The sequence below is a fragment of the Vanellus vanellus genome (genome assembly GCF_965231255.1).
Source record: "Vanellus vanellus genome assembly, chromosome: 2".
Lineage (NCBI taxonomy): Eukaryota > Metazoa > Chordata > Aves > Charadriiformes > Charadriidae > Vanellus > Vanellus vanellus.
Genome location: NC_138906.1, coordinates 116,546,619 through 116,561,186, shown reverse-complemented (window position 1 = coordinate 116,561,186; position 14,568 = coordinate 116,546,619). Strand labels below are relative to the sequence as shown.

General features: G+C 40.7%; 1 protein-coding gene across 1 annotated transcript in view; it reads right to left on the bottom strand.

Moving 5' to 3' along the window:
• The window catches only part of MYOM1 (myomesin 1), a 75,647-nt gene that overhangs the window by 54,979 nt on the left and 6,100 nt on the right, over positions 1–14,568 (bottom strand). Inside the window, exons 3-5 of the mRNA XM_082479588.1 lie at positions 6,338–6,475; positions 1,939–2,149; positions 72–229 (exon numbers count right to left, since the gene is read on the bottom strand). Of these exons, the coding sequence (XP_082335714.1) occupies positions 72–229; positions 1,939–2,149; positions 6,338–6,475 (507 nt within the window). The remainder of the gene's footprint in view (positions 1–71; positions 230–1,938; positions 2,150–6,337; positions 6,476–14,568) is intronic.

The following is a 14,568-nucleotide window of genomic DNA, read 5'->3' as shown; positions in this document are numbered from 1 at the left end:
AATACCATTCACTGAGATGACTTCAGATATTGGTTATGTGGTTACTTTCAGTGATAGAGAAACAAACTTACCACGTAACACGGGGTGCTGGCCAGCCAGCCACGGAACAATGGAATTTGACATTTTGCTTTTCCCAGACAGTGTGAGAACGAGGCTCAATAATAAACTCAGGAGGATGTAAAAGTTTATCTTGATTCAACTTTTTGTGGAATGCCTGAGTCTCTTCTAGCTGGAAAAAGAAACATTTGATTATAAACTCCAGCAGTGCAAACTATTAATCTGTAAAAAAAAAAATATTCATTTTTTTAAGAGCAGTAAAAAAGTACGAAATTTTTGTTTAAAAATCAGATAGACATACTTAGTGTATTTATATCACCTGGGCACAGAAAACAAGGTTTTCATCTTCAAGAATTTCTCCTTCCAAAAGAGCTAGATTTTATTTTACTGTTTTGTTTTTCCCTTAAAGCTATTCTAAGTAAAATAATTTTCCACATTTCATTTTTTTTTAATACAGAGTGAGAGGTGAAATAGATCTGAAACTCAGCTGTCTTCTATACTTTTGCTCTAATGCAAAATTGTGTACGCATACATCACGTCTGACAGACTTGCTGTCAATCCCTTTCTGCTGATGGGATCTTTTATCCTCTCAGGGTAACTGTTTCAACTGCTTGACTATTCACAGAGCTGGAAAAAAAATCCTAATATACTATAAATCTTGCTTTCTGCAAACTAAACTATTTATTTTCCACCCTAACTTTCACATATATGGAGAATTACTGTTCCCTGTATTAAGGTTATTAATAGAAGACAGCTTTCATAATCGTCTGTCTTTTATAAACTGTGCAATACCAATTTTCCTTACAATTTTTGTTTCTCAGCTCTGGACAGGTTCTGCTTGTCCTCAATATTCATAAAACAGTACCTACTCATTATCAGAGGTCCAACAATCTCCAACACAATTAAATAATTACCTTCTGTGTTTTATGACAATATTTTTGTTAATACACTGTAGAATGGCATTTGTTTTATACAACGACTGACAATAAATTGACTGACATTAAATTTGTGACCTGTTATAACTTCCTGATCCTCCAGTACTTCTACCTAGCCAGGCATTCCTTGTTTACTTGTTCTTTTCCTTCTGTGTGTAGTAATTTCCATTGGTTGTTATCAAATTTCACCTTCACTGTTTCTCAATTTTTGAGATGATTTTGAATTTTTACCTTGTCCTTCAAAGTGCTTACAGCCTTTCCAGCCTCACGTCATGAGGATATAATTCTTTTGCTCAAAATATTTGCTAAAGGAAACATATTTGCAGTCGATATATTCTGCTGGTTTGGTCATAACATATTTGTAACTATCCTCTGAGTATTCATTTTAAGAAGTTGCACAATAATATCAAAGCTACCCACAGTTAGAAATTCAGTTCCAGGTGTCTTTGGCAATTCCCTCCCTAATTTACACCCTGGGGTTAAAACTCTGGGGTAAACACTTTGGACAAGCCTGTTCCCAGGCCATAAAAATCCAGAAATTACCCTATCACCTCTGTATTGGCAAGATACATATATTGGCACCTTTTTTCTCTGCCAGCAACTGCCTCATCATTCCGGTGAAGGATGCTGTGCCATTTAACTAGGTGTGGCCATGACCAACGAATGTTCTCTGGCTCCGTTCTCCCTCCCTCTCTCCCATCACAACAGAAGCATTCCTGGTGCCTACCTCAGGCACTGAACCTCTTTTCTTATCCACCTGACACCAAGATAACAAGACTTTGAGTCATTGAAAAGACTTCAAATGAAAATACCTTTGTTTTTACTACCGTTATTGTATTTGCCCATGGTGTAAATCGGGGCGCTGTTGTGCTAGGCACGCTACAAACACCAAACAAAAAAAGCCTCATGCTGTTTGCAGCCTACGTGTTCATTTCTACTCTTTTACCGTTTTCTTCAGGGCTACACGTTCAGCAGACTCCCGGATTGCTACTTTCCTTGATTTTTTTTCATGATGTTCCTCTTCAGAAGTTGACTTGGCCACCTTGCTGACACTAACTCCTTCACCTGTGGCAAAAAGGTTCCTCTTGGCAACATATGCAGCACTTTCTTTAATTCTTTCTTCTTCCGTATCCGTGATCCCACTGATACTCACTTCTCTGAAAGAATTTTTAAAAAGCAGAATCCCATTGGAAAATGCTGAGAACATATTCCATTTAGACTTTCTATCAAATTAGCCAACTACAGTGGCCAACAGTCTCTCATAATGTATTTCTGCTATTACCACCTCAAATGTATTTATTTAAAGCAAAACCATGGAAGGGTACTGCAGAATGACTGAGTATTTCATTGTCTAAGGTCGTGGCCATTTCCCTCTGTATAACTGTGCCATACACATTTTCAGTTTAACCATTTTCCTGTTGTGGTTTTATATCTCCATCACTATAAAGATTAGTGTAAGGCATACCCACAGATCTTCGGTTATTGACTTACAGCTGCAGCATTCATAACAGTACCAAAGGGGCAGGAGATAATTGTAGCTGTATAACAATGTCCTCATTTGCAATTTATACAAAAACCCACATTACTGTATATCACAAAAAGTTCTCTTTATCCATAGAAAATTCAATCCTGTAATGTTTGTAGGACGACTGTTCTTCCAAATGTTTTCAAGAAGATGACTAAGGACTTCCTTGAAGCATCTTCCTCAGGCTTTCTACAGAGGTGACATGCAAAGAACAGTTACTCTCAATGGGCCCAATCCTGTTTCCATATGTACATGTGGAAGTACCATTGCAGCCGTAGTGTTTTGGCACTGTCAGGACTTTATAGTTCCTATGGTAGTGCATACACAATGAGAGTTCCTTGCCTTAAGGAGAAGCATTAATACGCTTCTGCTGAGTTTAGTTACTTTAGGGTAACATTAGATGGCACAATGAAAAGTGATTCTGTTTAAGTTCTCATTAAGCGCCATCGTGCAAGCACTATAGAGAAAGCAGCCTCTGCTTATTTCCAGAATGCACTCAAGCAGAGCCTCACTATTTTATCATAAACCGCTTCCTATTGCTACAAAGCAAAAAATATTTGGAAGAACTTTTGGGTTTTTTTGTTTTCTTTAAGATTGCTAATATTATGCATTTGATAGCACATTTCAACACTCATGAAAATTTGGATTCAAGCCCATAATTAACTGTCCAGCCCCTTATCTTTGGGCTATGAAGTCAGTTTGCTGAGATGCAAGACAGCCAAGCAGGGGGAAGTGCTGTAAACTTAATTACACGTAAAAATTGCTCAAAAGACTAAAAAACTTACTTAACAGCATAGAGCTTTGATCTCCCTCATGTGTTCAAACTCTGCCTTGAACTTTCTGTGTTTCAGGCTGCTTTAACAGGATGATCCTTAAAAGTATTAGTGGGACGACTGATTCCCTTCACTTAGGCACACTGGATCCCCCCACAAATATCATCTGAAGCTGCAGAGATACGGCAGAGATTTCTAAAGACAATTTTGAAAACTCGGTTTAATTAATATGAATTTAGCTATCTACATTCAGTTTAAATGAATCAGTGGCATTTTTCTGCAAAGGCAAGCTGGCATTATTTCCTCCTTAATTACAGCAGCTAAGATCTCAGCAACTTCACAGTATGGACCCGCTCCTCAAGGCATAAAGCATCTTCTGGGATCTGATGAATATCCTCAGACTAATATAGGACTCAGCCTAGTCATCTGCAGTAGTGGTCCCCAGATGCTTTTGATCAACAGTATTAAATATTTAGATTTTCTAATCATTTCTTCCTGTTATAATCTTCCCAGATCAAAGAGAAACGTTCCCTTAAATGATGAATGTATCAGAAACAGCATGCAGTACCATTTAAGATTTGATTCTGCAGTCAATTCACTGGGGTTTCAATAAACATTTTTCAAACGGAAACAGCAGGATCAAACCCCAAATGGTACACACAAAATATTATTTAAAGGGTATCTGCCATCTGCAGTCCTTTGGCATAGGCTTATTAGTTGTTGTAAATAGTTCCATGAGCCACATCCAGTATCTTTAGCACCTACGGCATTAAATCAAGCTGTGTTTCGTTATCTAGAATACTGGCTGCAAAGATATTGCAAGGATTAGGCTAGGTGTTTAAGAAAGAACAGTTGTGAAGTGAATAATCTGAGCTTTTTTACAGCAGAACCTGAGGGCTCTGAAATTGAACCAAATAATGGAAACATTGACAAGGCGCTGAAGGTCGTCCAGCAGCACGGACAACAGCTCCGATGAACCCACAGAGAGATGACCTTTCTAAATAACTATTCCTTGTAAAAGTTATCTGCCCATGGGAAACAACACATCAGTTTCACAGGGGAATTTGGGAATGACATATAACATGCACATGGTTCAATAGGCTTCAGCTGTTATCTTTCAAACAAAAATAAATATCTGACAGGAATGTGGCATGTGACTTCCGCAGTCTTGGCATGCGGTCATGAACACAATGCCAACAGAAAAAAAAGCCTAAAACAGATACCCGAACCATTTCATGCCATGTTGGGTTGGGCACCCTAACAATCATCATATGCCCTTTTTATATTTTTTAACTAACCAAAAAAAAAATTATTTGGGTCATTTCAGTGGCACAAAAGCACACACAACTTCCTCAGTTGCCATGTGCAAAAAGTAAGATTGATACCAACAACAGTAAGAAGAACAAGAATAGTAACAATTGTGTAAAAATCCAACAGTATCTTTTAATGTGGCATCCCAAAGTATTGCACTGACACAAATAAACGAAGCTACACACCGTCACACTGAGTTAGATATTACTGTATTCATTTTACAAAAAAGGAAAATAAAAAAAGATGATTTGTTGAGATTTGTTAAGATGTTGACATGACGTGTTAAGATCACAGGGGCCTGTAAAAAAGCTAAGATCATCATCCGGGAGTATTACCCACCAGTCATGATTTTCAGCTATTGACCAACACCATAAATTTTACTTTTGTAGACTTAGGCACAACAAAAAGGGAAGATATTTGTGTGTGAGGGCATGGGAGACAGCTGATGGTGAACTGCAAATCTACTGCTATGTAAGCAGAAAGACTGGGTGAAGCGCAAAGGTAGTGAGAAGCCTTGAAAATGTGTTACCGCAAGTTTTGTGTCACACATATTTATGTATTTCTGTCACAGAAGATATAGCTGAAACTCTGACGAAATGATTTAAAAATGCAACGGTGTCTGCTTTTGAGTGTTGGTTGGATCAAAGAGCAGTGAATTTGACACAGAAATGTACAAGGGGTGAGAAAAAAATTACTCCAAGATAGTGGGAGGGAATTAATAAACCCCAGAACTGCTGGTCTCATCAAAAAAGCATCACAAACGCTCAAAAGGCCAAAGCAATAACAGCTCCCACTGACAAGATGGAACTCAGTTTCACATGAAAGCACAAGTTTGGACACAAAGCAGGAGTGACACTGGCTGTTGATTAAGCAGTAGACAGAAAAGCAGTGGCTCCCAGAAACAGCTTGGAAGTGTCCCGTGAAAAATGCTGTGCTGCAGAAGAAAGACAAGTTGAAGGAAGATTGCTGTTCAACTGTAGGTGGGCAAGAACTTTTTCTCCTGGCCTCCAATCAGGAACCAGTTTTCCATGACACACTCTGGTATGTATTAATCTGAACAAGTGACTGTGCTCAAACTGTCGAAGACTCCTAATAAAATCAGTATGCCATACCCCAGAAAGGGCAGAGGAGCCTCCTTGCTCGTGTTGGTTCTGGCTTTGACATAAAGTTCACATTCAGCTTTACTGAGGACACTGCTGCAGTGAGATGTATTACATCAGTAGTAACCATGCAATAAATACCACCAACACGTGAGATCAGTGTGAATCATTACGATGATTTGAGAAAATATTTGGTTTCATTCCAGGTCTTCTCTGTGCCAGGACAAAACATTAGCACATAGTTTCATTGTTTCTATGTTTAATGCTTGGTATAAGACTTCGAATTACAGAACAAGTCTTCAAAACAAAACAATAAGATAAATAACGTGGACAACATGCTTGTCCAGTTCCCAATAAACAGGGTTATAATTATATCTTGATTTCATAGAAAGTGGCCCTGGCGATGTGTTCAAAACAAAGTCCAGACACCCAGGCTCATTTGTCCTGGCTGTGGATGCTCAATGTCTGATTTTCTGCCAGTCAGTTGACTTTTCTTTGTCTTTTTATCACTCATGTGAAGTGCAAACAATCACCTTGAGACCCATTAGTATAAAAATGATTAATGGATTTGTTATTTTATAATTTGTTAATGAGATGTCAGAAATAAGATACTAAACAAAAGCAAAATGAGCATACCGTCCTGTGAATATGGGCACTGAGTAGTCTATGGCTTCGTTCTCTTTGTCCTCAGCTATCAAATTCTGTTTTGCTCTCTTTGCTTTGGGACTCATCTTATAGGATTGATCTTCAATCATTAAATTGGTATCTTTCATTCTGAAATAAAAATAATATTGTTAAATTCAGGAAAAAAAAGGCTGTTAAGAAACACTGAAATAAGATTAAAGTACTAAAAATGTTTGTTGTCTTTTGTTTGATAAGCAAGAAAATAACATTTTTAATAGCCATGGCTTCAGAGTTATTAAACACATAACTAAATGCACTTTTGACAAACTCATCATTACAAATATAAACTGATGCCCCTTGATATTAAATCTAAATAGAGAATAAACAATATACCTTACAACAATGCACATTTAATAGCTTCTCGGTTTGGGACTTGGAGAGTTTGTATACCCAGTTTTGGTAGATCCTGAAGTCACTGAGAGCACTGAGTAATACTAAAGATTGTATCTGACCTCATAACCTCTACTTTTCCAAAATTTACAGTCCTGAAATTGTCTGTTCCCCAACCAAAATGTTGGTGTGCAAATATATTCAAAGTAATAATGCATTTAAGTCTCTCTACAGAAATTGTAGGGCAGTGTACTGCCCAGTAACCAGTGTTGCCATTCCAGCTGCTCTCCTACACCACCCCAATCCATTGAAAGTGGAGAGCTGAGTGCAGTAACACCATTTAACACCGCACAGATAAATGAAGAATCAGCCGAAAGAAAGAAGAGCAAACCAGAGGGAATGCTTCCCCTCCCCACCACCCTGGGAGGGATTCTGAAGAACGTGAAGCATATTTGAGGCAGTCACTTTGGGTTCATTTTTAACATGGTTACAAATCGTGTTAACAAAGTTCCAAATACCTCTGTCCTCCTTTCCCAATGCAACATGTCTCTAACTCCCAGATCTATGGAATATCCTAATTAACTATCAGCTGTTTATAAATCCCCAAAGTGTCTATTCATCTCTGTCTCAACATTGCCAATGGAAATAATATGTGAGTCTGCTTCCGGTCTGGAGATTTGTCTACACAGCATAAGATTACTGCTTATGTGTGTAGATACAGGAGCAGAATTAAGGCACATGGTTTCTCAGCAATGCTTATTAGCCCAGATATAGAATCATAGAATGGTTTAGGTTGGAAGGGACCTTGAAGATCATCAAGTTACAACCCCCTGCCATAGGCAGGGACACCTCCCACTAGACCAGGTTGCCCAAGACCACGTCCAGCCTGGCCTTGAACACCTCCAGGGATGGGGCCTCAACAACTTCTCTGGGCAGCCTGTTCCAGTGCCTTACCACCCTCAAAGTGAAAAATTTCTCCCTAGTGTTTAATCTGAACCTGCCCTCTTCCAGTTTAAAGCCCTTCCCCCTCGTCCTATCACTACATGCCCTAGTAAAAAGTCCCTCCCCAGCTCTCCTGTAGGCGCCCTTTAGGTACTGGAAGGCTGCTATAAGGTCTCCCTGAAGCCTTCTCTTCTCCAGGCTGAACAACCCCAACTCTCTCAGCCTGTCCTCATAGGAGAGGTGCTCCAGCCCTCTGATAATCTCCGTGGCCCTCCTCTGGAAAGACATGTATCACTAACACGGCTAACCTGCTTCCCGTACCCTGGGTAGCTTACACTGGTGTCTCTACACAGCATGCTGTACACATATAATCAAAACTTGTGCTGGCACTGGGCCCCTGAGAATGTTACACGTGTGTAATGTAGGACTACAGATACATACTTCTGCTAATGTTTTCCTTAGGCGGCAGCCCTGCAAAAGTACCGATCTCCAGAAGTGCCACCAACACAAGTCACACCAGGAAAAGCGCTTAATTTCCAAAATCTGTGTTAATAATCTATCCATGCGAGACCGTGTGTGGGGGATCACATGGGTCCCGTTTCATTCTCCCATCATTCTTTCCTTCATTTCCTTGTGCCCGTCCCTCTGTTCAGACTGAGTACTCTCCCTGCTCCAGCACCTGTTAAATCAGTCTCCCATTCCCTAGCTCTCTTCATGGCTTTCTTACGGTCATCTCTTCTCCTTCTCCATCTAGTTCCTTGCCTGAACTTCACATCACCTCCTGCATCTGCTTTCCAGCCCTCATCTCTTTGCCCTGCTACCCCCAGAACCATCAGTAAGAGTTTCCCTTCCTTTGTGCTTAGTCTCCATCTCATCAGACTCAAACGTATTTGGCTTGCCCAGCTTCGCAGTGGGGCAGCCCTCTCCTCCGTGCTCCCTGGGTGCCCATTTTGTAGCCACCATCACTGTGCCTACAGCACCACAGCCAAGAAACGCTCCATGCAGGGGGTAAAAACAAACTTGCACCAGTTGTCCTTCCTTCCTCCTCTCCCTGTATCCTGGTTTCCATGCAAACAAAAGCACAGCCAGAGAAGGGCTGTGACACACACCGCAGGACTGAGTCTATGGGAGAGAGAGGCTCTCTGCTCCGGGCTCTGATGACAGCCGCTGCCCAAGGCAGCCAGGGAGGCAGTCCAAGGGAGGCAGATCCAACTTTAGGGAGAGAAATCACAGTAGAAAACACTTGGAAACAGCCCAGGCAGAGTAAAATAAAAGGGAAGAGACGGAGTGAAACAGGGTATGCGATGGCCTTGCTCCTGGGTTGGGCAATGATGCGGTGCAATCACTACAGTCAACCGCAAATGCATTTGGAGAACTCATTGTCAAATAAATGGTGAGAAACATCAAAGGCGGAGTATTTTAATTATTTTCCAGAAATTAACTATGCTCTGTAAGGAGCTGCAGTTCTTTACTTAGCAGGTGACTTTTATTCCTGTCCTATTTTAAAATGGGACAAAACTGGAATTTTGACTCTGACTGACACCAGATTTCCTAGGGGCTTTAGGCTGAACCCTGTAGGAGGCCACTTGATTCCTGGCTGTTTCTAGATTGAGAAGGACCACATTATCATTTGAGCTTCAGTTTAAATGCCAAAAAGTTTATATTTTCATAAAAGTAGATGAAATATGGTGAAAATATCAGCTCAGGCATTTTCAGCACTGTTAAATCCTGACTTGCTCTTTGTTCGTAGAGGAGAATATGGCTGTCCTGTCATTTTAGTTTTCAGTTAAGGTCCAGATTACACACTCATGTAGGGAATTAATGGGGACTGTACGTGGCAGTTCCCATCACTCTCTGTTAGGCCTTTTGTTGATGTCTTTCTTACAGGTGTTTTTTTTTTTTTTTTGTATCTTTCACTTATAGCACTCTACAATTATTTGAAAAGGAAAGAATAAATTGCTATATGTTCTGTTTGTTTCATGTTTGTTTTTTTAATCAAACACTCCAAGTGTATTTGAAGCTAAATATCTCACTTTCTTTTTTCTGCCTTCCACAGCTGGCTTTATGAAAATATCTCCCAAATCCTTCGGATTAATGCCAGAGATCTCCATCAGAATGGAGCCTGAGAAACAGGGATGGAACCGGGACTTTTATTGAGGTGTGATGACTAGGATGAAAACAGTGTACGTGGACAGCTGATTCCCACTGTCTTCCAAGTTTTCTAAACCATGTGTCTCTTGATTGAGGCACCTTTCACTGCAGCCACCTGATGAATTTCTGGATTACTGCTCCTGGATCCTTCATGTTATTGCATCCTTTGATTGGCACTTGTGTGTATGTGCTCAGCACCAGAAAAGCACCTCTCTAGGTGCCTTTTCCTCTCTTCCCGATGCCTTTTCCTCTTTTCCTCTTTCTCAGGAAGGGGCAGCTACAACGAGAGTCATTGTGCTGTCTTCTAAGAGCAAGAGCTGGGTCCCAACACTTTGTAGTGATACAGAAGAGGGAGCACTCAGCTATCAAAAGCACAGATGGTAACATTAAGCTGAATAACAGACCTATGTGGATACTGTAATTGTCTGCTGTTCTTAGATTGCTAACATGACACTCCGACCAATTTAATTCAGTTGTTTGCTCTTTCAAAAGCTTGACCTGGACCAAGCAGGGCCCTGGTGGCATTGAATAAGGACAATAGTGCTTTTAGACCAGTTTCCTCTTCCAGCAATGGTTAGGAGCAGGTAAAAAGAAAGCCTATGTAAAGAAATACTTCCCCCAAAAAATCCTTCTGGCTTCAAGCAAACGCCAAAGTACATCCTGAGCCAGAGGTTGCATCCCAGCTGTAGCAGCGAGCTTACAATTTATTTCTATACGAAAATGGCACTTTCTTTTGAACCTGTTTTAATCTGCAGCTTCTCTTTTGTGCTTACATGCCACTCTGTGAGAGGAATAGTGAAAAATTGTTCCTTGTTTGCTCTCTGCACATCTTTTGCTGTTTTATACATTAACGTTACATGCCCACATTTACCTCCTTCCCAAGGTAAGAGCCCCAATGTGTTACCTTCTCTAGGCGGGAGGTATTCCACACCTCCTACTGCCCTCCTTGCTGATACCTGACCATTTCTAGTTTCAGACTGTACTCTTTGAGATGAGATGATCAGAACTGCACACAGTATTTCAGCTACAACCATACCTTGGATTAACACATTTTCACAATATGCTTTCTGTTTTATTTTCATTTTCCCTCACAGCTGTTCCAAAATTTCTAATCGATTCATGACCAAATCAGAGCATCCAGCTGGTGTTTTCAGAAAGTTATCCAGAGTAACTTCATTTTTTTTTTTTTTATTGCACTGCATAAACCAAGAGCTGAGCTGAATAAGTTTTTTGCAGTAGAAAATGTTTCTCTTTTCCAAATCCTCCTATGGTTTGCTTTTCTTCAGGAAGAGCGATATGAAGGCTAGTAGAAATGTATATTCAAATGGAGATCTTTGCAGGGGAAAACAAATTGGTCACTACTTCCATCATGACGTTTATTTCCCTGTTTTCCTTTTTTGTTATTCTATTTCTTCCTGTGCAACACAAAAACCAAACCCTGCCTACAACCATTATTTAGGTAGCCCAAAGGAGGGCTCTGCTTTCTTGAACCAGATTCTAAAATCTTGCCCTTTATTTTAAAATGTTCCAACCTTTTACCTGATATGTGGAACAGAATCTCCCCAGAGGAGAAGGAGCAGGGTATCAGTGCTCTCTAGTTTCACAGGGAGGAACAGTACCATGACCTTTTAACAGCTTTCAGCCTCATTTGATATGGCCAGCTAGCGTACGTATGTTTTTTTCCACGTCAGATACTATCTGTACTGCCTTATCAAGGTTGGTCACCCAAGCTTAGTGTCCTCATTTCTTGATGGTTTTCAGCATGTTGAGATATCAATGCCAGCATTTTCCTAGTTTCTCAGTAGAGTCACTGAATTGGGAGTTGCGTGACTGTAAATGCCAAAGGTACAGGTATTGTCCTGTAGAGGACAATCTCTCCTGTAGAGATGTAAAAGGCAGATAGACACTGTTGGCTTTTCCCTATCACCCAGCAAAGGAACTAAATACAACAATACTGTGCAGGGCCTCTGAAACTCCCGACCAGAGGATTTGTTTTGATGTCTTGTTCTCAGATATAAATATACTTCAATATGTCGGCACAGCCCTTGTTTCTGTGCCTGAGGGGACAGGTTTCCCACCTTGCACAAGGAAAGCCTGCGCCCAGTGGGCGTAGAAATGTGTCCCATGGACCACAACATCCTATTCCTTAAAAATTCCACCCCCACATGAAAAGGCACCTGTAAGCTCATTTACACCTCTGGAAAATCAGGAATCTTGTCCTTAGAATGCTTTTGTTACATCTCTCTCTCACTTTATTCCTACAGCAGTCAGGGATGCGTTTGGTATACACAATAGCTGTACCAGCTGTACCTGCTGCAGGAGCTCCATTAGCCAAGAGGTGTTTTCCAGGCCCTCTTTCCAGCAGCTGCTTCTTTCCTAAGATGCAATGTTTGAATTTACTCACTGTAAAGAGGAGAGAGTGGATCGGCAGACCCAGTTACAGAAGAGGAAGAGAAGAAAAAGGATTTTCACAAGAGAGCTCTTTAAAGCCAGGCGCTAAAGATGAGAAGTGCTCTCAGGTGACTATATTCATTTTAAGTTGCTGACAGATTTGTCACAGGGCCAGGCAATATTGCTGGCAAATAATCATGCTGTTCCCTAACACAGCTTCCACAACAATTTTTTTTAAAGGGGAATTGTTTCCACATAGCAGGTCTCATTAAAACAATTTCCATGCTTGGCTATGATGTTTGGACGCCACCTTCTTAACCCTCACCTATAATAAACTAACAGATGAGCTGTGCCAGTAGGGATCTCAAGATCACACTCTTCTCATGTTTCTTAAAGTGTGTTTGCTCAGCTCTGTCTGGATCCTCGTTACAATATTGCTTAGAACAGCATTCGCTCTTACTCTCTGGCAGCCCAATGAACTGCAGGTTAGCAAGGCATCTCTCCTCTGTTTGCTTGGTTCACCTGAATTATGCCGTGTCTTCTTTGCTATTTCTCCCGACATGCAAAATACATGCAAATGCCTGAACCCCACCAATAACTTGTGTTTTCTCCCTAAGCAAGTCTCTGGCCCGTTTGGTGGCCGATAACCACTCTGTGACACAATGGGTTTGTCTGGTGCTGCCGGCCAGGAAAATAACACATGGAAAAGCAGTGAAAGTTTGAGCAAAGGGAAATGACTGAGCTTCCAAAAAAAGAGGTAAGTGGGTTTAAACCAGCAGTGCCATTTCACAGGCCTGTAGTGCTATAAGCAGCTTTGGCAGACTTGACTCAAAGCTTCTCAGAAGCACCCTGAGGATGGAGCGGCGCCATGGGAAGAAGGTTCTTCTACAGAAGCCAACCTACCCACGTCGGCAGTCCCCAAGGATTGGACGGGGAGGAGGATGGGTAGCCATAACAATGGCTTTTGGGAGAGAGCTGCTACCCCTTGCCTGTACAGACCTGGCCCACTCCTTGGGGAAGAAGCACACTCCGCTCCTCCTGGCTCTGTGGAGACCAAAGAAGCAGCCTTCAGGGAGAGGTGGCCCTGTAAGCTGGTAGAGAGGGCTAGGTGTGAAGTGGCAACCTTTACATGGTGAGACTCGCCTTCTTTTAGGAGCCCAGGGTTTTGCAGCTTTGGCAAACTGTAACCAGAAAAGCTTCAAGCTTCCAAATTTGCTCTTGGTTTTGCCAGTTTTCATTTCTCTCCTTTTACTTCTTCAAGCTGTCATGGTGTGAAGAAGACTTGAAATGCGGGAAGAGGACAGCCCCACTTGCAAAAGCAACCTTTTTTGTCCTCATGAATAGCAAACTGCATCTCCTTCAAGCTGTCTATGTCCACAGTCTGGGCGTATTCTCCATTCAAGCAAGGCTTCAACATGAGAGAATTGGGTTCAGGTCAAGGTCTTGCAGGTTACCTAGTCCCTAGTCCTTCTCCACTGTTTGGCCATGATAAATTCCTCACATAGCACTAACTGCATGTCAACACTGTCATTTTATGAGCACTCTCTTCTGTAAGGTGGCTACAAAAAAATGATGAGACTTAAATTTTGCAAGTATGATAAAGTTTAGCAGAAGCTACTTTAGATAAAAATAAGAAGTGACTTGAATAAAAGCTAACTATTTGAACAGGATTCTTTTCCTGTTGGGCTTAATGGGGTTTATCCACAAAACTATATCCATTATACATAAATGTGTAGTTGATGCTAAAATCCAGTGATATGCAACAATCAATTGTTAGCTGAAGAATTTTATCTGGATTTGAATTGATGTGTCCATTCAGGTGCCAAGCAACCACCACCACTGTTGTAGGTCATTTAGATATAACATTTCCATTGAGAGGCCTTTCTACTTTTTGAAAATTGAAGTTGTTTGAAGATTCTTTTTTTCTTTTTCTTTTTTTTTTTTTTTGCTACACCATTCCTTTCATAAGGATGAAATCAGAAAGTCTGATTTGCCCAACTTATTTTAGTAACACTTTTTGTCTCCGCATTTTCCTTTGAAGTGTTTTGGGCTATCTGGGGAAGACAGTACAAACTTGGAAAGAATTACTTTAAAATGGCACTACATTTAACCATACAGTTGCATTATTTATTCTATTTTACCTCTTGCAAATTGCAGCAAAATGGGCTGCAAAAACCAAGTAAATACCAATATAGATGCCATATTTGCCATAAAATTAGGTTAAATATTGAGATCATCGTTCAGAACCATATTCTCTCATGTATTAATTAAGTTTTGTGCAAGAGAGATTTAAATCGTGTAGTTCTAATCTCCTGATTCCCTGTCTTACATAGCAGCACTGAATTTCTCAGACCTCCAACACAAGGACA